This window comes from Perca flavescens, chromosome 16 (assembly GCF_004354835.1).
Source record: "Perca flavescens isolate YP-PL-M2 chromosome 16, PFLA_1.0, whole genome shotgun sequence".
Classification (NCBI taxonomy): domain Eukaryota; kingdom Metazoa; phylum Chordata; class Actinopteri; order Perciformes; family Percidae; genus Perca; species Perca flavescens.
The window spans coordinates 17,624,754-17,646,600 of NC_041346.1; the positions used below are offsets into that span (position 1 = coordinate 17,624,754).

The 21,847-nt window shown below is 40.6% G+C and overlaps 2 protein-coding genes across 7 annotated transcripts; one reads left to right on the top strand and one right to left on the bottom strand.

The window, feature by feature from the left end:
• Positions 1–242: 242 nt before the first annotated feature.
• Positions 243–5,988, top strand: srsf9 (serine and arginine rich splicing factor 9). 4 transcript variants are annotated; one of them, XM_028602165.1, is made up of 5 exons: positions 243–425; positions 2,689–2,992; positions 3,176–3,414; positions 4,819–4,991; positions 5,082–5,988. In XM_028602165.1, exons 2-5 carry the CDS (start codon positions 2,835–2,837, stop codon positions 5,307–5,309), a joined length of 798 nt encoding a protein of 265 aa, XP_028457966.1. In that variant the 5' UTR covers positions 243–425; positions 2,689–2,834; the 3' UTR covers positions 5,310–5,988. The 4 variants fall into 4 exon arrangements, with proteins under 4 accessions (XP_028457966.1, XP_028457968.1, XP_028457969.1 ...); XM_028602167.1 differs by having other exon boundaries at positions 2,793–2,992; XM_028602168.1 differs by having other exon boundaries at positions 2,813–2,992.
• A 685-nt stretch (positions 5,989–6,673) lies between these two features.
• sgsm1b (small G protein signaling modulator 1b) lies at positions 6,674–21,122 on the bottom strand. 3 transcript variants are annotated; one of them, XM_028602611.1, is made up of 26 exons: positions 21,010–21,122; positions 20,860–20,903; positions 18,149–18,224; positions 17,134–17,296; positions 16,804–16,956; positions 16,400–16,467; positions 16,131–16,273; positions 15,762–15,893; positions 15,462–15,586; positions 15,306–15,373; positions 15,052–15,215; positions 14,809–14,938; positions 14,210–14,336; positions 14,061–14,125; positions 13,808–13,953; positions 13,551–13,679; positions 13,297–13,470; positions 13,078–13,146; positions 12,376–12,435; positions 10,874–12,085; positions 10,666–10,790; positions 10,470–10,552; positions 10,261–10,370; positions 10,080–10,176; positions 9,805–9,972; positions 6,674–9,550 (listed from the first exon to the last, which is right to left on the bottom strand). In XM_028602611.1, exons 1-26 carry the CDS (start codon positions 21,014–21,016, stop codon positions 9,462–9,464), a joined length of 3,927 nt encoding a protein of 1,308 aa, XP_028458412.1. In that variant the 5' UTR covers positions 21,017–21,122; the 3' UTR covers positions 6,674–9,461. The 3 variants fall into 3 exon arrangements, with proteins under 3 accessions (XP_028458412.1, XP_028458411.1, XP_028458413.1); XM_028602610.1 differs by lacking the exon at positions 21,010–21,122 and having other exon boundaries at positions 20,860–20,928; XM_028602612.1 differs by lacking the exons at positions 12,376–12,435; positions 21,010–21,122 and having other exon boundaries at positions 20,860–20,928.
• Between the last annotated feature and the right edge of the window lie 725 nt (positions 21,123–21,847).

Sequence of the window (21,847 nt, forward strand, 5' to 3'; positions counted from 1 at the left end):
GGAGCCAACACAGAGGTAAAGTAAATAGGATATCAGTGTGTTGGTGATGCTGTTTCAGCAGCTGCTCTGGTTGCTCATGGAAGTGAGAGAGGTACCTTTACAACATGCTGAATAGTCTCGAGTGTTTTTACGATTTACAACGGTTTTTTGGATACAGCTAAGCTAGGAGTTAAACCCTAACGTTACTTGTATAGCATTATTATGAGTTGGGATCATGGTTGGGATACAAAAGCTAATAACATGTTACTTTTCTATCCGATGGGAGGCAGCAGTGCAATAATCCTCACTACTGTCTTCCGGAAATGCGAAGTAGGTTAGAAGAAGCCACAGCTAGCTGCTTGCTGTTGCTAACACGGAAGCAGTGCAGCGTGTGGAACTGTTAGCATTAAATCTACGAAAGGAGGCGCCCTTACTTGTTTTTAAAGGTAATCGCCCTTTTGGTAATTTAAGTGCTTTTAACTGCATGCATTTAATGTGTACTGAGCAGTTATTTGTATCTTTAAGTGTGAGAAATATTGGTGCATTGCAACGTTAGCCGAAACAGACGCTCGTCAGCCCGTCTAGCTGACCTTATCAACAAAGATACACGTCTCGGCTAACGACGTTAGGCTAACTTTCAAGCTACAGTCAAGCCAAACCGTCCGGTTAATGTATTATATGATTGCTTACTAAGGATGTAGTAGCTGCGTCGTTGCAAAAACTGTTTGTAAGACAATCAGCCTATCGTATAACGTTAACCGACGCTAGCTAAAGTTAGCTAGGCAGCTGCAGGATAACGCAGTTTAGCGTAGCCTTAACACAGTTAAGAGACTACGATTAATAATTGGCAACCACCTTCGCTTGCTGCCGTAAAACTAACGTTAACACCACTAACGTTATTAACACTATGGTGTTAACCAGGAGCTCTCAAGATTGTAGCTAACGTATTAATATAATCAATCATAAACTTCTCAACATTAATGTTCAACTGGCAGGCAACTAACTTAACCGGTTTGGTTGGTTCACCAACTGTTGTTTTATCCTACGCGAATTTCAAGGACCGGTGTTGTGTCGAAGACTATTACCCCGTCGGTATGTGTTTTCCCCCTGCCTTAACCTGAACCAAACCTTATCCCTAACCACGGAGGCGGGTCGCCACCATGGGAAACACTATTCGACGGGGCAACACCGGAAACAAAATGAATTCATATATATATTTATATATATATAATTTTAATTTTTTTAACGTTATACATGGGGAATATATATTTTTAATGTTAGTGAAATGCCCTTGCGCGTTCACCACGATTAACCTAATACTAATAAATAGCCCGTTGTCTGTACAGTGTATTGAAACGAAGCTATTTGTTATAGTTAAAATCTTAATTTGTCCGGGACATTATCAGTGGTATATTGATTAAACTCTATGTTAATATGAAAGGCTACTAGTTAGGTTTGCATTGTATTGTACATTTTTTAAATGAGGTGTACAAAATGTCAAAATATAACTCCTTTTTTATAGCACTAGCAAGCTTGCACTTGTTTTAATTTACGTCTCTGGAAGGCTGGTAGGTAGTAAATACCTACAGGTGACACATTAAAGGTAATACCTGAACAAATGAGTCAAGTACCAGAACACATGCAGATGCTTGCCAATGGGGCACATAATAAGGATGAACATTTGAATCATTTGCCAGGGCCTTTACAGTCACCAGATCTCAACCCAACTGACAACCTATGAGCAGGGTTCGTACAGTCTTATAACTTTGGAAAATGCTTAAAGTGCTCATAATATGCTTGTTGGCTTTTTTTTCCTTTCCTTTATTGTGTTATATACATTTTTTGTGCAGGTTATAGGTTTAGAAAGTGAAAAAGCCCAAAGTCCACCCCAAAGGCAATTACCATCGCCAACAGAAAACATTGTTCACAAACTGCTCCAAACAGCTCTATTGTAGTCCAGCCTTTACTTCCGGGACGAATGTGCGTCACTTTACAACGCATGTTATAATGCTCGCCTATCTGCTAGCATGGCACACCCTCATACTCTGCTTCTGACTGGGTAGTAGTCCTTACCTAGCTACTGCGAATGTACAACTCCCAACAAAGATTGAACAGAAGTGTGATGCCTCACTCAGCAGTTAAAACGGAGAGCTCAACACACACGGGTGAAAAGAGGAGCTGCAGCAATGTGTAGTACAACAAAAATATATATATTTTTTTTAAATTAAACCATGTAAACCTATTCTGATATAACTTCTAAATACAATTATGAAAATGAGCATAATATGAGCACTGTAAGCTAATTTTAACTATATGTTTTTGAGTTTAAGAATTAGGGCTGGGTGATATGGCCAGCATCTTCTATCCCTTCTATCATTTCGAACTTTAGTGCAAAATGAACATGCAAGGATCAGAATGTAAAGCGTTGTCCAAATGACGTAAATATTGCCATAAACAAGTTTTGCCACTTTTTTTTTGGAACAAACACTTTCACAGGGGCGCTAATAATAAGCAAAAATTAACTAAGTGGGTTTACTTTCTATAAAAATATATCCATCCAGATCGATGTATCGTTACACCCCTATTCATTACCCTGTGTTTTCAAGTTTTCAGGCTTTGATCCGAGGGCCTGTGCCGTGTTTTGAACTCATTTGCTACTATCACGGCTGCATCCCTGGTTTAGAGTTTTTTATTTTTGTCTAAATTAAGGAATTGGAGGCGGATGGACTAAGTTTCGGATTGGAACTAGGATTAAGATAAGGACAACTTCCACAGCTATTTCTGAAAGAAAGAAGTGATCTTAAAGTCTCCAGGTGCCCCCATTCTGTGTCAGCAGTGCTACCTACTCAACCACCATGTCGGATGGGCGGATCTATGTGGGGAATCTTCCTGTGGATGTCCAGGAGAGAGACATTGAGGATCTCTTCTACAAATATGGAAAAATCCGTGACATTGAATTGAAGAACAATAGAGGCACTATCCCTTTTGCCTTCGTCCGATTTGAAGACCCACGGTGAGTTTTAGGGATGGTCTTTGGCAAGTCCAATCACATTCCCCTTGTTGGATACCTTTTAGTTCTATAATATCATCTCCAGTGACTGGCAGCAGGGAATGGATGGAGACGGAATTTCCAGGTCTATGTCCGTTAGTGAAACAAGCGTACTTTCGTAAGGAGTTCTTTGCTCTCTTCTCTTAGGGATGCAGATGATGCTGTCTATGGAAGAAATGGATATGGATATGGAGACTCCAAGCTGCGTGTGGAGTATCCTAGATCCTCTGGTGCTAAATTTGGTCCAATGGGAGGTGGTGGTGGTGAAGGAGGAGGAGGAGGACGTGGAGGAGGAGGAGGAGGAGGAGGAGGAGGAGGAGGAGGAGGACCTAGGGGAAGATTTGGACCCCCAACCCGAAGATCTGAATTCCGGGTCATAGTGACTGGTAGGTGGACGTCATGAGTCATAGCCAGTTCATATTTCTCTCTTTCACTGCAGCCTGGAGGTCAAGGGGATTGGTAGCATGGTGGACGTAAGAGTCGTAGGCAGATATGTTTCTCTCTCTCTCTCGTGGCGGATTGGATGACAAGGGGACTAGTAGAGGACGTAAGAGTTATAAGCAGATATGTCTCTCTTCCTCATGGCGGACCGAAGGACAAGGGACTAGTAGAGGATGTCATGAGTCGTAGGCAAATGTGTTTCTCTCCCATTGCGGACTGGAGGACAAGGGGACTAGTAGAGGACGTCATGAGTCGTAGGCAGATATGTCTCTCTCGCTTGGCGGACCGGATGACAAGGGGACTTAGGACGTCATGAGTCGTAGGCAGATATGTCTCTCTCTCTTTCATGGCGGACTGGAGGACAAGGGGACTAGTAGAGGACGTCATGAGTCGTAGGCAGATATGTCTCTCTCTCTTTCATGGCGGACTGGAGGACAAGGGGACTAGTAGAGGACGTCTTGAGTCGTAGGCAGATATGTCTCTCTCTCTTTCATGGCGGACTGGAGGACAAGGGGACTAGTAGAGGACGTCATGAGTCGTGAGGCAGATATGTCTCTCTCTCTTTCATGGCGGACTGGAGGACAAGGGGACTAGTAGAGGACGTCTTGAGTCGTAGGCAGATATGTCTCTCTCTCTTTCATGGCGGACTGGAGGAAAAGGGGACTAGTAGAGGACGTCTTGAGTCGTAGGCAGATATGTCTCTCTCCCTCATGGCGGACTGGAGGACAAGGGGACTAGTAGAGGACGTCATGAGTTGTAGGCAGATATGTCTCTCTCTTTCATGGCGGACTGGAAGTCAAGGAGACTAAGTGGATGAGGTCAAGTCAGCTCCTTAAGTCCTTAAAAACAAACCAGTAAAACCGGTCATTTTGGCTGCATAACCCCAAACACCGACTATAGTGACTGGTAGGTGGGATTTTTGTATATCGTTTGTTGTGTGCTACATTTATCTCGTGTTTATACAAGCATGTTTATGCAAGCTGTAGAATTAGACTGCTTATTTAAGACCAACCCCTTTAAAGTCTAAGATTTATATAGTTGCCTGACTTGACCGGTCATACTAGAGCAGATTTCTGGAACTACAACACTGGGGTACTGGTCTAAACATATTGGGGTTCACTGAAACATTCATCCAATTATTTTATGTGAGCTTTTAAATTTCAATTGTTAAGCTCATGCTTCATAAAATGTCTTTTAAACCTATTTGTAAAGGTGTTGTTTACCCCAAAGGGTTTAGACTTTGGCCAAAAACGTAACTTTTGAATGTAATGATTTGAAAGTGCCAGGTAATTTAAAGCAACAAAGTAAGTTTTGTCCCCTTCACATATCACATATTTTTCTCATTCCAGGGTTACCACCAACTGGGAGCTGGCAGGATCTGAAGGATCATATGCGTGAGGCAGGAGATGTTTGTTTTGCAGATGTGCAGCGTGATGGAGAGGGCGTGGTGGAATTTCTCCGTAGAGAGGACATGGAGTACGCATTACGCAGACTGGATCGAACAGAGTTTCGCTCTCATCAAGTGAGTTCCAGTGCTGATGAGATTCAATTGTCCCTTATCCTCCTAGATGGTGAAAGCAACAAATGGCCTATATATTTTTTCCTTTTGCAGGGTGAGACTGCTTACATCCGCGTCTATGAGGAGAGGGGCACTCCCAACTGGAATCGGTCACGTTCCCGCTCCAGATCCAGAGGTCGCTATTCACCTCCCTACCATAACAGAGGATCCCCGCCTCCACGCTACCAGTCGCCTCCACGTCATACTATGTCGCGCCATAGTCCACCCCCCAGGAGGCACCCTCCACAGCACCATAGCCCCCCGCCACGTCATTACCGGTAGAATAGCCCACCAGTTATAGAGGATTTGGGGAAAATGTTTTGTTCTTCTACTTCTTTTTTTTTTTTTTAAACCCCAGGCCTCTTTGTAGGATAGATCATTGTTATTTCTTGCTACATACATTCCATGGTCATGATCACATGAACAACCCCTGCTCCTCCCCACGGCCTTAACATTTTTTCTTTGTAACACCCATATGTGTTATCAGGATTTTTTTTATTATTTTTTTGAAGTGAGGTAATTGGATTTGATTATCATATAACAAATTGGAGATTTCTTTTATAAAGAAATCGTGGGTTGTGAATGATGTCATACCTTGACAGGAATTGCAATGGTTATTGTCCAAAACTAATTATTTACACAATCCTGCAGCTATCAATCTATGGTCAAACTGCTTCTTAAATCTTGACATGATTTTCCCTATTGTATGTCGCATTTCTGTAGCTTTAAGTATGAAGTTTTTGCCAATCTAAGAACCTGTGAAGCTAATCAATATCCTACTATGATTTAAAACATGTAAAATTAGTGAGCCTTTTAGAGTAGTGACACAAGTTGACTGTGAGCCTCGCCTGTCAGATTATATTTTTAATGTGTGAACCTCTGACCGAGGTGGCCTGTAGGTGGACTATAATTTGTATGCATCTCTGTTGTTTTTTTCTTTACCAATAAATGCAAACTTTTACTGGCTGTTCCATTCATTGTCCTAAAGATTTCAGTCCGATTTTGATGAAGGCAAGCAGTAAATTACTTGAATAGTAAGCTGTCAAATAATATGGTCTGTGAACATACAGTATATCTGAAATGTAGCTTTTTTTGACCTTAATCTAAGATACTGTATAGCGTGATTAGAAATGTAACCCTGTTGTGGGAGCCATGACAAGTTTCTGAGTTGAGCAGAAGCTAGTATCAGGCTTTGATATTCTCTCTGTGTTCTGCCAGACAATATATGAGCTGTGGTAGAGGGATAAAGGGGGATCTTTCTTGAGCTTAACTTTGGAATGAATTTTTTTTGCAGAGAATAAGGACTGTTGTTTTCTAGCTCTTCTATTAAAATCACATGAGGAAGGGATCTCATCATCTCCATAGATGAGAAATAAATTACCGCTACAAAAAACTTTTACAATGTACAGGAACAAAAAAAAATATCCTTTAAAGGCAAAGTGTACAAACAAGCCAAGTGACTTTAAACAAGGCATATACTAACTTATGTATGAAAGTGTGTTGAAGTATACATGAGGCACATGGAATGCAAAATATAATATTTTTAATATGCAATAAATGAATTATACCAGATGACAATTTGAGAAGACAGAAGAAAATAAATATTTATTTCCAATGGCATTTCACTGGAATTGTACCCCGTACGATTTCATGTGACAAATCAAATTTGATATTTTTTTATCTTTCTGTTCATTATAATCTGTGGCCCATATACAGACATTGTATTGCATTTAATAAATATGTAAGAGCTTAGTTTCTTTTTGACACATTGTACACAGTAAATCTTCTGACAACAAACAGCAATACACAAACAGCAATAATCCATGTTGGCATGTTATGTTGACACATTAGCGGTGATAACGAAACACTGGTATTTAAGCCACAGTGAACCAAACATGGGTGTGTTTTGGCTATTTTAAAACTGAGTGGCACCAATAAATCATATTTTCCGACATACTTATACTGTTATCTAGCCATGTAGATAGTTTTGTTTGTATCTGCTGAGATTTTAGGACATCCATCTGGAATGGAGGCACTATGAGACCTTATTTGACCAATTTAATCTATTGACATCAAGGTCTCCAGCCATCACTCTCTGATTCTGTGGCAGAAACCCTCATACATGCTTTTATTACCTCCCATTTGGACTACTGCAATGGATTACTGTCTGGGGTTCCCCGCAAAACCCTAGACAAGCTCCAGTATGTCCAAAACTCTGCCGCCAAGGTCCTCACCCACACCAAGACAGGGCAGCACACCCCAACCCTCATCCACCTTCACTGGCTCCCAGTTAAGTCCTGCATCATATATAAAATCCTCCTTCTCACCTACAAATCCCTCCATGCCCTGGACCCACTGTACCTCTCCGACCTCCTCCATCCATACACCCCACCCCGAAACCTGCAGTCCTCAGACACTGGCCTGCAAAATGCTACATCCCTGGACATTTAAAAAAAAAACTCCTGAAACACCACTTGTTCACCACAGCCTACAACTTCCCTTTGTATAGCCACTGTAATTCTGTAAAGTGTCCTTGGGTTTCATGAAAGGCGCTATATAAATAAAAGTTATTATTATTATTATTATTATTATTATTATTATTATTGTTTCTGGAAAGATACAATGTCGTTAAAAGTTCATTTTCAGCCAAAACCAAACCAAAATGAACTGCATGGCTACATACCACTGAACTAACCCTTTAAGTGTAACAACTTGATCTTACTTACTAGACTGTGAAAACCTGATGAGGGCTTCAAAAAGATCACATTTACAAGTAGCTGAAGTTACAACAGTATAAGCAGCACTGTACTAAAATGGACAGAAACTCTTGTGAGAGGAGGTGTGCACTAGTAAATCTGGTTACCATTACAGTCTGGCCAAAAAGTCCTCCAAGGAACTGGAGGGCACCAGATAAAATCCATCAGGCAGAGCAAAAGTTGGCTGCTTTTTCAATTGAATAAAGGAAGGACGTACGCCTATCAAGGTGCTTTCTGGCTACACTGGCTCTACAGAAAACAAAATGTAGCTGAGGAAAATTGTCGAGGCTAAAGTGAATCCATAAATGTAATACTGGCTTAAGCCTCAAATGACTGGCAGACTTAAATGAGGTTCAGCAAGCAGAGCTCCTTTTCAACAGGCATGAACACTGGGATCTTGAGGTAATAATGAAGATAAATGCACAGTTACCCCAGGAAATATCAACAATTATTTTAAGACTTCTTGCCAAAAGTTTGGCCATATAAAACACCGCAATTGAGTGTGTTAAAGACAAGGCAACCAAGAGCCGTTTTCTCATGTTAACTCGAGACAAGATTGGCAGGGCAAGACAAAGTCAGATAACTATGAAACTCTAATAACTCTAGTAACTCGATAACTATGATCTCAAGGTGAAAGTGAAAAACAGAAGTACCGAGTGCAAAGGAAGCATGCTGCCCTCACTGCTCACCCCTTTAGTTTTACTACCACATCAAAATTAACCATCAAAGCAACTATTGCAATGCTGCAAGGAAGTAGAGTCTGTCAGCACTGTAAAGCTAAATTCTGCAGCCTGAGCAGCATTGTGTTATTTAAGGTGAGAAGAGTATCTGCATTAACCATTCGAACCAGTATCAAGAACCAATCTGCACAACAATGAAAGCTAATCAATGCATAGAGGAGATCAGAAATAAAAGGAACACAAAGAATGAGAACTTGGTACCAGAGGACATGGCGCAAACTATGTGCAATCATGCCAGACAGCACAGAGTTCACAGGTTTGGTCTGGATATCCTGCAAGCTTGTGTGCATCAGAGGCAAACACAGAAGGAGGACCATCAAGCCTCAGAGAAGCCAGCAAGTGGTCCTCAAAATGGCTATCGAGAAGCAAACCACACATGCTACGTGGAGCACACAACCTTCTGTACCTCTGACGTTTACAAAACCAAATCATCTAATAATGCCAGATATTATTACTAAAAATATATTCAGTGTCTAATCATGGTAGCTACAATGTCAGCAAAAATTATATTCATGAAAATATACTCAAGTGCATCACAAGATGTGTGGTGAGTATAATTAAACAAAATCAACCTTGAAGAACAATACTTTGAAGAATTTCGTTGCTGTATCCCTGAAAAATGGCTCAATTTAAGGCAAAATAAACAACATCCTGAAGCTTTTTCAACAAGGGTACATTCACTAGGTGAACAATAACACTTTAAAAATAAATTTACTGGCAACAATTGCATCTCCCCTGAATATAGAAAGGAGCAACTGGGAAGAAGATGTTGTGCAACCATCATAGAATATTGACCCGTTGTCTTTTCAGTACTTACCAAACACTACATTTTGTTAACATGTATTCCTTTCCTCTTGAATACGTGACTATTGTGTTAATGTACAATTTAACTTGCACAAAGAAACATGGGAGCAGCAGCAGAACAGCGGCATCCTGCATCACTTGTTTTCTATGAGCGTCTGCACTTTGTTGACCAAGTCTCGAGCCATCATCAGGACCTGCGGGACGTTGTGTCGCTCTGCCATTTCTGAGAAGAGAATTTAAGCACCATCGTGACTTACAGGAGGTAAATTGCTTCATAATATTGATATTATTTAATAGTTTTTTTTTCTCCTGACTAAGAAAGTATCCTATATTGTCACAGCTGAAATATCATCTAAATCAACTGATGATCAACTGAGAATTGTATATCAATCTAGTGTACTTATACATAAGCTCTGGTAATTGATAACATTATTTCCACCATATTGTAGCATTTGTTTTTCTCTTATCTCGTCTTACCATTAAAGAACTTGATGATGTCTGTGAAGTCCATGTTATTTTCTAGGATGATGTCTCTATACATCTCCACAAGTGCCAGAGCAATAAAGAGCACAAAGTGCTTAGAGGAGGTGTACTTGGCTGCCCAGATTGTTTCCCACACAGAGTACACATCATCATACACCATTTCTGTGTAAAAAAACAAAACACATTACATTCAGTATCACGTTATGTAAAATGCTAAATTCTCTTTAAGAAGTAATTAAAGCAAATGTCATGGTGCCTGCATTTGCCACCTCTTTTGAAGTCAAGTAGAAACCAACGATAACAGAAGTAGAAGTGTGTGTAGTCTCCATTCTGCTGCATCAGTTCAAACAGCTCAGAGTCCAGGATCTTTTGGTATAAAAACAAATTGTCATCATTACTCTATAGCTTTGATACATGCACATGTATGTTGGTGCACATATATACACATACCTGGATAAGAGAACGCATATTGGCAAAGTGAGAGTCCATGGCACCTCCATGAGGAAAATTCTGGTTCATCCTCTTCATCAGCTCAGTGAAACAGCTAAATGCCATGACCTCTGGGACGCACACACATTTAAAAAAGTGACTAATTTAGACATTTATGTACATTTAGGCAAAGTGTATACCAATAGAGTTTGCAGTTAAGTGTCACTGACCATCGTCCAGAATAACCAGTAGGGGAGCCAGCAGATCACACATGCCCTGGACGTAACCTGTGTCCAGATGCTGCCACACGTAACTGCAAAGACAACCACATTTTTCAGATTTTATTGCACAGCTGACTCAATTTTTCAGATTTAATTGTTTTTGGATTGAAATTTCAGAGATATTTAGCATGGGTGGCACATTTACCTGCACATAATGTTACGCAGCTTCTCCAGGTTCTCAGGAGTGAAGTACCAATATGTTCTGTCACAACGTCTTACATCTTTGTCAATGCGATGTAAATTGATCAAGTACATGTCCAGTGTTTCTTGCTACAAAAATAATAGTGAATTATGTTAGCCCATGCTGATGATCACAAGAAGAAGTATGTCTGTATGTAAAGTGTAATGCTTACAGAATAAGTTTGTTCTTCTGAGGATTCGTCGTGATTGGTGTCTCCTCCCACCTCTGCAGACTCTGGTTCAGTGAGCACATTTTCCATCTCAGGCTCCTCTTCAGAAAGGCCCAGGTCGGTGCCCTCAGGACTGGTGTTACAGCTTGTGTCCAGATGGTGATCTAGGACAGGGTCCTCTGATGCCATTTTCTGTCTTTGCGCAAGGGAGACAAGGGGTGCAGCGAGACCTGCCAAAGGCCTGGTCTTGATATCGTCAGACGTAACACATGTCCCTGCAGGAATGTCCTCCATTTCCAGGGCAGAAGGAGAGTCATCTGAATCTGCGGTGTCTGGAGACTGCCGAGAGTGGGACGATAGTGAAAGGCTGCCCCTTGACGCTGACTGGAGAGCGTTCAGTACTTGTCTGACAGGTGAATTTGAACCAGGTTTCTCAAATGGAATTTCTGTAGCTTTTTTTATTTCAGCCACGTCACAAACTGTTGCTACGGCATCCTTTCTTTCTGAATCTGTGGCCTTTTTTTCAGAAATCTCTGGCTTTTTTTCACTCTCTGGATTAGTATCTTTTTCTGCAATAGGCACCGGCGGACATAATGACTCCAGATCTTTGCTCTTGTGTGCTTGAAAAGTCAAGGTCTGCCCGAGTGGAGGCGCTTGGAAATATTCATTATGAATCTCTGTTTCTAGCTTTAGAACATTAGTGCTCTCTGGAACACTTCTTAAATTCATATTTGTGTCTACTGCTTTTAAATCTTCAGACTTCCCATTTGTTGTTATATCTTTTTCTTCTACTTCAGGTTTTTCTTCAGATTCAGATGTCTTTCGTGACTTACTGATCCCACAGTCATTAACCACCTCACCTTCTGAGACTGTCTCCATCTTTGTCTCTGAAACCTCGTCCTTGGCTAATGGGTCCATTACATCCTCCCCTCCTGACTGTGAGCCAGTTGTAGTTTTGTCATGTAAGACTTCTGATGCTTCCTCTGAGTGCTGAGAGGGTGCAGAGCCAACAGCTGATTTTGTTACAAGAGGGCTGTTTCCTGAAACTGGACATTGATTTGACAGACCTGTGGAGGAGGGGCTGCTAGAGGGAGGTTGTGAGGTGTCTGCAGTGTCACTTGTGATGTCCTTCAGTGGATTATTGGGCTGTACTTCTCCTTCCTCAGCCTTGGGCTCAGTCTCAATCTGATCCACTGCCTCAACCGATGCACATACCTGGTAACCAAAGGAAAGTGGTGAACATGCAATACATTTTATATCCCATAGCAATGACATGGACAAATGTTACAACAATGGTTTTGCATGTGTTAGCCCGTTAGCTACAAATCAGATATACTACTGCTGCAAATATTCCAAGGCGTAAAGTACGTTCTAATACAATCTTCAAGGCAGCATTTGGTTTCCATCTATTTCATTACTGCATGAATGTCTTTTTGAGATTTGAAATGTGCATACAATGTAATATGTAATCCATCACAGTGAACATTGCATCTAATTTGGCTTACATGGCTCTGGGAATGGCAATGGCAGTCCACTGCTTGGTACAGACAGAGATATCTCAAAATCTATTGGATGGATTGTGGATGGATTAAAGTTTAGTACAGACTTTCATGTTCCCCAGAGGATGACACCTATTGACTTTGGTGGATCCCCTGACCTTTTCTCTAGTGCCACCTGCAAGTCAAAGCTTTTACTCATCCTGAGAAATATCTCAACAACAATAATTTTGGTAATCCTCTGACTTTTCATCTACCACCACCATCTGGTAAAAAAAAATCAGTTTGTCCATTGAATGAGTAATGACAAAATTCCGGCAAAACTAAAAGCCTCACAGAGCCACTCTAGAATATTTATCTTTCATTTTTAACTTTCAGACAACACAGCTCATCAATGTGACTTTTGTTTTGCCAGTGAACTATGAATTGTCAGACATGTTTGACAATAACATAACTGTGACAAATAATTAAGGTGATAAAGCATTTAATATCACTCTTTACCTATACCAAACAAGTTTCTGCAAGTTGATTTAAACTCAATTTGAATGGAAGGTAGTAAATCAATCTATAACGTAATGATATGCTTTGGAAAATGGAGGACATTATAGTAAACTATATATAAGTTGTAATAAGTGGGCTAACACTTATTACATGGGAAAAACACTGGCGTTAGAGATAACTGTTGTGATGTTCATGCTTATGAGAAACTACCTGTGCGCTGCTGGTGGAATCACTTTGGGAGTGGAAATTCTGTTGATCTGAGCTGCAACTTAGAGATGACTGGAGTGGAGAAAAGCATCACACAAGAGACAAAAAGCAGAACTGTCAAGCAACTTCCTTAGAAATGGTATCATAATACTATAAACAGTTTGTGTGTTGTCATAATGGTTACATAATGCAGCACATTTAATGCCAAAAGGTCAAACTTGCATCTGTACTGATGGTAGAGTCCCGCTGCACTGGTCCTCTTTCCACACTGGCTCCAGACGAACATCTGGCGATGGCCTCAGCATGTTTCTCTCTCTCCCTCTGGCGGACAATGGCCTCGCAACCATGCCACTCCTTCATAGTCTGCTCATACATGGTCCGCATCTGCTCGTCAATCTGAAACAGAAACCTTTTGTAAACAAATATTGTAATGGTTTATATGTGTACCACATAATGATATAGTCTGACAGCACTACCTCTAGCCGGCATTTCTCAGTCATGGTAAACTGGTAGTGTCCCAACAGGAAGGGCCAGACCTCTTTGCGTAGTGAAGGAGCCACACCACCAAAATACACAAGCCTGCGTAACTCTTCTTCCTTATACGCCTGGACAAGATTAAGTCTGGTATTTATCAATGCGCACTGAAATCACACACTACTTAAGAGAACCATTTAACACTGTTAATTAAAAGCAAAACATATCTCATGGGATAGTGTTTCGGTGTGAATCTTACAGAGCTGTCCTTGAGGAATTGGCCCCAAACCTCCACAGAGAGGCCTCCTCGGGCATCACATGGCACACTATGGTCAACTATAGTGGTGTTGACCAGAGCAGAAAGGTGGGTACGAACTGTGGACAGATGACGGCAGTATGCAAGCCCTGGAGAGGAAAGATACATATTTTCATAAAGACATGTTCTATTGTTTCCCTGGGAATGAAATGAGTTCCCAATGAATGACAGTTAACCAACAGTTGTTTGTACTCACATCCATAGAAAGCACGGGAGATTATCTGGTACTTCATTGTGTCACAAAGGAGCTTTAAGGGAGCCCTGGTAGAAAAGGAAAATGGCACAAACTTAGTCCACCGGAATAATCTGAATTTATATTTGAGCCTGACCCAAGGGAATACTTACCTTTCCTGATTACAGCCATTAGGCAGAGAGCCATCAGAGGAGCCATTCTGTGAGCAGGAGGAGCATGAGGACTTTCTGGGTGTCGGTTGCCACATGTTCATGCCCTGGTCCATCAGCTCCAGAGCCACTGCACAGCATGAAAGCCCTTATCATTACCGTTGATACTGTCATCATCATAAGCAAGTAAAATCAGATGAAATTCCAATAGATGTGGACATAACAGTGCATGTATGCAAATAACAAGAAAAATGGAAAAACAAAATTAAATAAAATATGGAAAAAAACAAACCAAGTGAAAGGATGGAGATGGCGAGGTGGCTTACAAATTACTGCATGTCCATGCAAAGTCTCCTTATTGTCTATAATGTGAAATGGACACACAGGCCCTAAATAGGCAGATATGAAATGTAGCAGTAGAGAGAATTTCATTAGAAAATGTACACTGACTATATGCGTAGGGAAAACAGATTTATCCAAACTGAAATTTTCTAATCTGTAAATCATTATTAAGAGAGTAATGCAAGCGTAGATGTAATTGATGATGATGTTTTATTAGATTATTTCAGGGAGGCAGCGTTAGGAAGATTCAAGACACTTACTGAACTCCATCTGACTGCCAGGAAAGAGGATTCGAAACACATAATCGGTTGCTTCATCATCTTCCTTATCGGATACAGAATCACATGAGCCGTGAGGACTCCTCTTTCGCAGTTTGGGGAAAACCTTTCCCTGATAATGGAAAGGCAACAGACTGTTACAAAAGATCAAAGTTGTAGGTAATTGTAGCATCATTGTGTCAAGGAGGCCACAGAGGTATTTCATTATCCTCTGTTCATGCTGACCTTTCCTCTCTGATTCCAGAGCGGTGGGTCCAGCTGTCCGTGAGGTAGCAGGCCAGTCTCCAGGCAGGTGAGAAACTGGAGGAGGTGGCCTCCTTTGGGGAAATGTAGAGGAGGTCTCTGGATCCCATCCTGGCTCACCAGAACTACCGTCCCACCACTGTTCACTGGAGAAATTAACACAATGAATAGCAAGATGAATAACTCTTAAAACTCCTACTTTTGTTAACTAAAACATTATAAGGGGATTACCGTACCTTGCTGATGACAGTGTAGATACACAATCTCCTCCAAACGAATTGTCATAGCATAATCCCAATACACACTGAAAGAAGGATGAGAGAAAATGAGCCACTGAGTCAACTATGCAAAAAATGGTTGGTTTTTATTAGATTGGGTTTCATATGCCTAACCTTTTCTCAGAATCTAGCTCCCCCACATTGCCATTCATCAGCTGATTGGGCGTCCATTTCAGTGTCATGAGGTCTGCAGTTTGATGTAGAGAAAGGTAGCCTGGGATGGCCTCCATGTCATCTCTCTGCAGACACAAGTTAGAGCTTTCAAATCACAACATATCTGCAATACGATTTAGATAATTTAGGTAGGAATCAGTTAACAGATGCACCCAAGTCCCCCAGAAATTAAACAAGCCTCTCTTAAAGGATTGTATGGTTATTGTATTAAAAGATATAAGGCAAAAGGAAAACATGTACCGGCTGCACCAGGACATTGTTCTTTCCAAACAGAAGTGTGGCTCTGGAGTTTTGGTGGAGTGATTCAACATAGTCTCTCACCCACATGAGAGGGCGATCATCCATGCTACCACTGGACTGTCTCTTCTGGATCTGATAGAGGTTAAGAAGACATCAGAAGTAATACACACAGTAGTTTATAGTCGAAAAATCTTGCATAGCCAGCCCTATCTCCACAGCGCTGTGTCAGCGGAAGGGCAGAAGAAAGCTTGACACCTTGCGCGTGAGAGACATGCCGGATGTCAGGCTTTATCCCAGCACTCTACATCCAGTAACCAGACTAAGAGCTGAATTTTCAAGTAAAATCAATTAAGTCTGTCACTATCTCACCAGGGCAGGCCGTCTGGAGGGTGAATCCTGCCGACAGTGGCCACTGTGGATGCGATGCCGCTGCACAAGCTCGTCAGCAGACGGGTCCGTCCAAAAATGGTCTGCAGTCTTAACTTTGGTGTACTCCAAAGCACAAGGGCCAACTGTAAAACAAGATTTATCAGTTTATAGTAATTCAGATATTTTGAGTTCTGAATAATATAAACTAAAAGTTAGTAAGTTAGAGATTTAGTGTGGTCCATGTGACGGTTAGTGCGGTTTATCAATACCCAATAGAGATGCAAGAATTGGTCCATCTACAGGATCCATCAGCATGGCTTCTTTCTCATAGAAGGCACTGCAGAAAACAATATTTAGAACATTTGACTATTTTGAAATCATAACCAACTTCCTGTTTGCATATCATAGCTGTAACCGCATAATATGGGATGTTGACATACGGTGTCAGGAGAAAGCAGAAAAGCTAGAACAATAAAATGTTTTGCATAAAATTAAAGATGTTGAAAACCGTTGAAGCTGAGATGCACAAAAAACAAAAACCAACACCTACTATTGCTTCTGAGATCGGTAAAGGAACCAGTTCTTACAGAGGCAAAATTATGGTACTGAATAGAGGATATAATCTTCTATAGCCAGTAGCTTATAATTGCATTGAATGATGTATAAGAAATACCTGCTGTTCTCCACCAAGTACAGGATTATCTTGTCCAGGAGCTTCTCCATCAGGGCAGTTCGGATCCACAGGTGTTTCAGTGCTTGAGGAGGGAGGTAAGCCAACTTGGACTGCCGACTGCGGTCATTACTCAGTGAAGAATTGTTCTGCTTGCTGAAAAACAGTAAAGAAACCTGACAGATGACATGTCTGTTTAGGTTGTTATTAGAAATTAGAAACACATATAGGACAGGAGGACAAGGCACACATAAAAGTAGAACACAAATGGGGAGAGATATACAAAACTAGCAAATGTCACTGGCATCTCACAGGGGGAGGTTAACATCTCACCTGATTTCGATGAGCTGTTCCAGCTCCTGGACCTTGTGGCAGAGGTCCTCCGCAGGAGAAAAGGTTTTTGCAACCTTCATGAAGAGTGCTGCGACCTTGTTACTGCACAGCAGGCCTGCAATACGACGCTTCAGTCCGTGGAGCATGCAGGCCTCAACTACAGCTACACACACAAACACACAGAGCATTAGTCAATATTTAGATTTATTTTCTCCAATTCAATTTTATTTGTGTTATTGTTTCCTAAAGGTTGTATATTTTTCTTTTGCCCTTGAGTTTTGTTTTCACCTAATGAACCCAATATAATTTCCTCTTTGTGAAAGCTTCAAGCCTTAATAATTGTATTAAAGCAAGCACAGGTGGCACAAGTAGAAATAGACTGAAATCTGCCTAACACATGTCTCCTGTTGCTAGGATATGAGGGATGTGCATCACACATGCCTCTCTCCTTGTTAGTATCAACACCTTTAAAGGGTGTTAGCCTACATCCATCCATCCACATTATTAAATATACAAAGACATGATAGCATTATGAAAAGAAATTGTTAGGATTTATATTGCTTGAACAGACTGTAATGGACCATTTTGAGCATGAACTCGTTAGCCTGGATGCCAGCCGAACTTAGCCCCGCCCACAACATTCGAGGTCTGACTAGAATCTGAGTATGACCACGTCAGGCTATGAACTCGTAGGAATCTGGTCACAAATTGATGTCAACCATCTGCACTGTACATGTCAATGTGGTTGTAACAACTACAATCCTGTGGCTTACACCATGTCCTATGCTTTAATCTCTGAAATTGGATACAAAAGGCTGAACTATTTTAGCAAAAAGACATTTTTTTAAGATGCACAAAACAAAATGATGCCACAAAATTACTTACAATTCTTAAGTTAATGTTAAGCATTAAAGCTAATGGAAAAGGCCTGCAGCATGTACCCTGATTTTTGAAACACCCTGCTGCCCGAGAAAGATGGCTTATTGTGCAGTGTAATCACAAAAAAAACATTCACCACAGAAGGATATGATGTGGCTGCTGTCTGCGTGCACAAATTTCCTCGTTACTGCTTCTTCCATAATTTGTTTCACCTAAGAGAGAAAGGTACACGGTGAGACAAGACTTAATCTGTCTGACACAGTTACATAAGGTGAAAGAGAGTCAAAACAACAAGCACAACAGGATGCAATAGGGGAATATGTTACAAGACGATATGATGAGCAACAAAGGAGCATTCCAGTTCCACAACACATTTATGAGGTTAACATAAAGAGCAAATTATTGTGTAAACTAAAGCACCACAAATGTTGGAATCTTTTTAAAACTATAACACATGCATTCAGTCTTTTTGTCTGCTTTCAGATCTCATAACTTCAACTTGAGCATGGAAAGAAATAAAAAAAAATGTATAGTATCAAATCATAACAAGTTATCTCAAGACACTTTACAGATAGAGTAGGTCTAGACCACACTCTATAATTTACAAAGACCCAACAATTCCAGTAATTCCCCCAAGAGCCAGCACTCAGTGGCGAGGAAAAACTCCCTTTTAGGGAGAAACCTCGGGTGGTGAGGAAAACTTCCTTTTAAGGAGAAACCTTGGACAGACCCAGGCTCTTGGTAGGTGGTGTCTGACGGTGCCGGTTGAGGGTGTGATGAACAGTGACAATGATAGTCACAATATAGATAATGGAACTATGACTAGAAATAGTAGTTGTAGTAGTTTATGGTGTAGCAGGGCACTGCAGGGCGTTACAGGGGCATAGCAGGGCAGTGCAGGGTATAGCAGGACATAGCAGGGCGTAGCAGGGCACTGCAGAGTGTAGAAACCCTGAGATTTCCCTCAAGTCTCACATGTTGTTTTGTTCTTTTACTGTTTCTAGATGTTCTGGAGGAATTTGGTTCTTGACAACTACGACTGATCCTCTGGGAATATTGCAACTGACATGCATAGGGCAGGCACTATCAAATAAGTACCCCAAAAGTATTTTCTTCTCCAGCTTAAAAGATGCACTCCAGCAATTAAGTAATGCACTTCCATAAAGTTGGAGAACTTGCGAGAAACAAATTCGTTTTTTAAATGGTCGCAATTGAAGCTGCAGAGGCCAAAATATCCTCTATAGTCCAATAGCATCTTAATGGCTCAAACTCCCCAAAACACTGCATCTTACACTTGGCAAGTCTGTAGTGTTACAGCGCAAGATTCTTCCTGCCAGGTAAATGCACATATCTTAAGACCATTATAATGGCTTTCTTTTATACAATTGTCTCCAAGCCAAACCTGAGATAATTCTATTAAATGTCTGCTTTTTCTGGCTTGTTGTCAGTCCTGTCATCCCCATCATCAATGAATACATTTTTAGAGGTTGACAATTAACTGAAGTAAGTATTGCTTGTTACTTACTTTAGCAAATGCACTTGTAAACCATAAAATTATATAAAAAAATAAAATAAAAAAAAGGTCATGTTTTACAAAGTAATTATGTTTATACACAACATGGCTGAATTAAGTGTGATGCTCTGTGTCTGTAATGTATGACAATGAATTAAGATTATTTTCCCACCCTTTTTTGATGTCTGAGTTATGTACAAAAAACTGAATCACAGAACTGCAGATGAGATAGCTGTAGACCACACAATTGTTAAACATAATTTTTTCCATAATCGAGAAGCCCCATGTCCCTGTTCTTCATATGAATAAACATCCTGAAAGAGTCTGCTTTGTAATAAACAGGCACAAATGTAAATACTGAAAATCAATTATTTTCGTTAGGCCTACTGTATATATGTTTTAAATCTATATATCACAACAACAGAGCCCCTCCTTGCTGCAGGATCTAGCCCCAGAGTCATGGATTTGGATTGAGAGGCAATGAGTCACAGGTGAGGGGGAGCACGGACACGATAAGACTGGAAACACCGGCCTTTCTCAGCAGCAATGAATAAAACATCCTGTTTTCTCTCACTAGGGAGTCATGGAGTCACTGAGCAGTTTGGAAAGGTCTGAGGTGTCCCGTCCGTTTTTAATTTCTATGTCCAAATGGCTCATAATTAACTAATATATCACTCAGATTGGGTTGGACTAGTTTGCATTTATGGCTGCTATCTAGAGTACACACTAAAATGCCAGTGAAACAGATGCCAAGGTCACACCTTTTAGTTTTGAATAATAGATGGTGCGTTATAGAAATGTCAGTTTAACCATTATTTCTTCAGAGAGAGAGAGAGAGAGAGAGAGAGAGAGAGAGAGAGAGAGAGACTAATCTAGGATATGAAAAAAACAGGTGCATGGATAGAAACAAATGTAGGCCTATCTGTACACGTTCTAAATGTGTTGTTTTCCACCTGATATAAAATCAGCATCCTCGCCACCATCTTCTGTATCATCATCATCATCATCATCATCATCATCATCATCATCCTCATCATCATCATCATCATCATGACTATTATCGTCACCATCATCTACGCCAGTCTAAAAGCAGTCAAAAACATGCCATTTTACGGGCCGCCTAATTGCATCCGCTTTTATTATGTAAAATAAACTGACAATTTTATAATAAACAGGCCTGTGGCGTAGTCGTGGCTCAAACCCGATGAACGATGTCCCCTGTCCCCCCCACACACACACACACACACACACACACGCACACACACACATACACACATTGCTTGCATCGCCAACATAAACTGTGACGAGCGAGAAATAAATAAAATGAAACGAACCTCTTTCTTCACATTGCGCAGCAATTTCTGACGCGTCTCGGCCTCTGTCACGAGAGAAAACATAATGAATATGCAGATCAGATTGCTTGTGTGGGAAATAACTGATGACAGGCTCACGACAGAAAAATAATAACGGCGTCTGTAGTCTACCTCCCATCGCTCCAGGAAGGGTGTAGCGGCTGACTCACGCACGGCTTTTTTGGAGAATGTCTTCTTGAAAGCAATAAAGACAACACTGGTTAAAAGGCAGAGAGGCTCCGAGATGTGAGCTGTGTTCTTAGCGACTAAATTAATCTGTTACCTCTCTCTCAGCGAACCAACACCCCTTTAAAGTCACAGTAGCATATACATTTAGAGGTACAACGCCAACACCTATATTTCTAACTCCCTGTAACACAAGGTGTTTTTACTGTGCCTAACTTGTGTTAAGTCAAATACACATTTGGAATATTTCCACGAAAAGTTTCTTAGTTACATTATCCATAAAATCTTCAGAGCTTGATTAACAGATATGATAATGACAGTTAATGAGCCCCAGGTCAAATTATTCAAGGCCTCATTAAAATAATTATCTTACCTTGTATTCTTCTATTCTATTGTATGTTCTAGTAGGCGTATATGTGGCCTATAGCTTGTCATGTTGTTGCACTGATTTGCTTTAAAGGGTGTTCCTGTTGTTTTGTCTACCCTCTGAACTAGGGCTGAACAATGCAGATACATATTATAGGCCTACTACATGTGATTTTATATCAGATATATTGTGATTTAATACTTTTTTGATTGATTTAATAACCAGTTTTTTTATGGCTAATCCTTCTAATAAAGAAAAAGATAAATCAAAATAATTGATGCAAAAGCAAAAATCATATTCAAATCCAATATTGCTATAGAATTGTCAGTACTGCTCATTGATTTGCAACATTGACCACAATGGGCAAATAAACCCGATGCGTATAAAAATGGAACAAGAACAAAACACATAAGAACA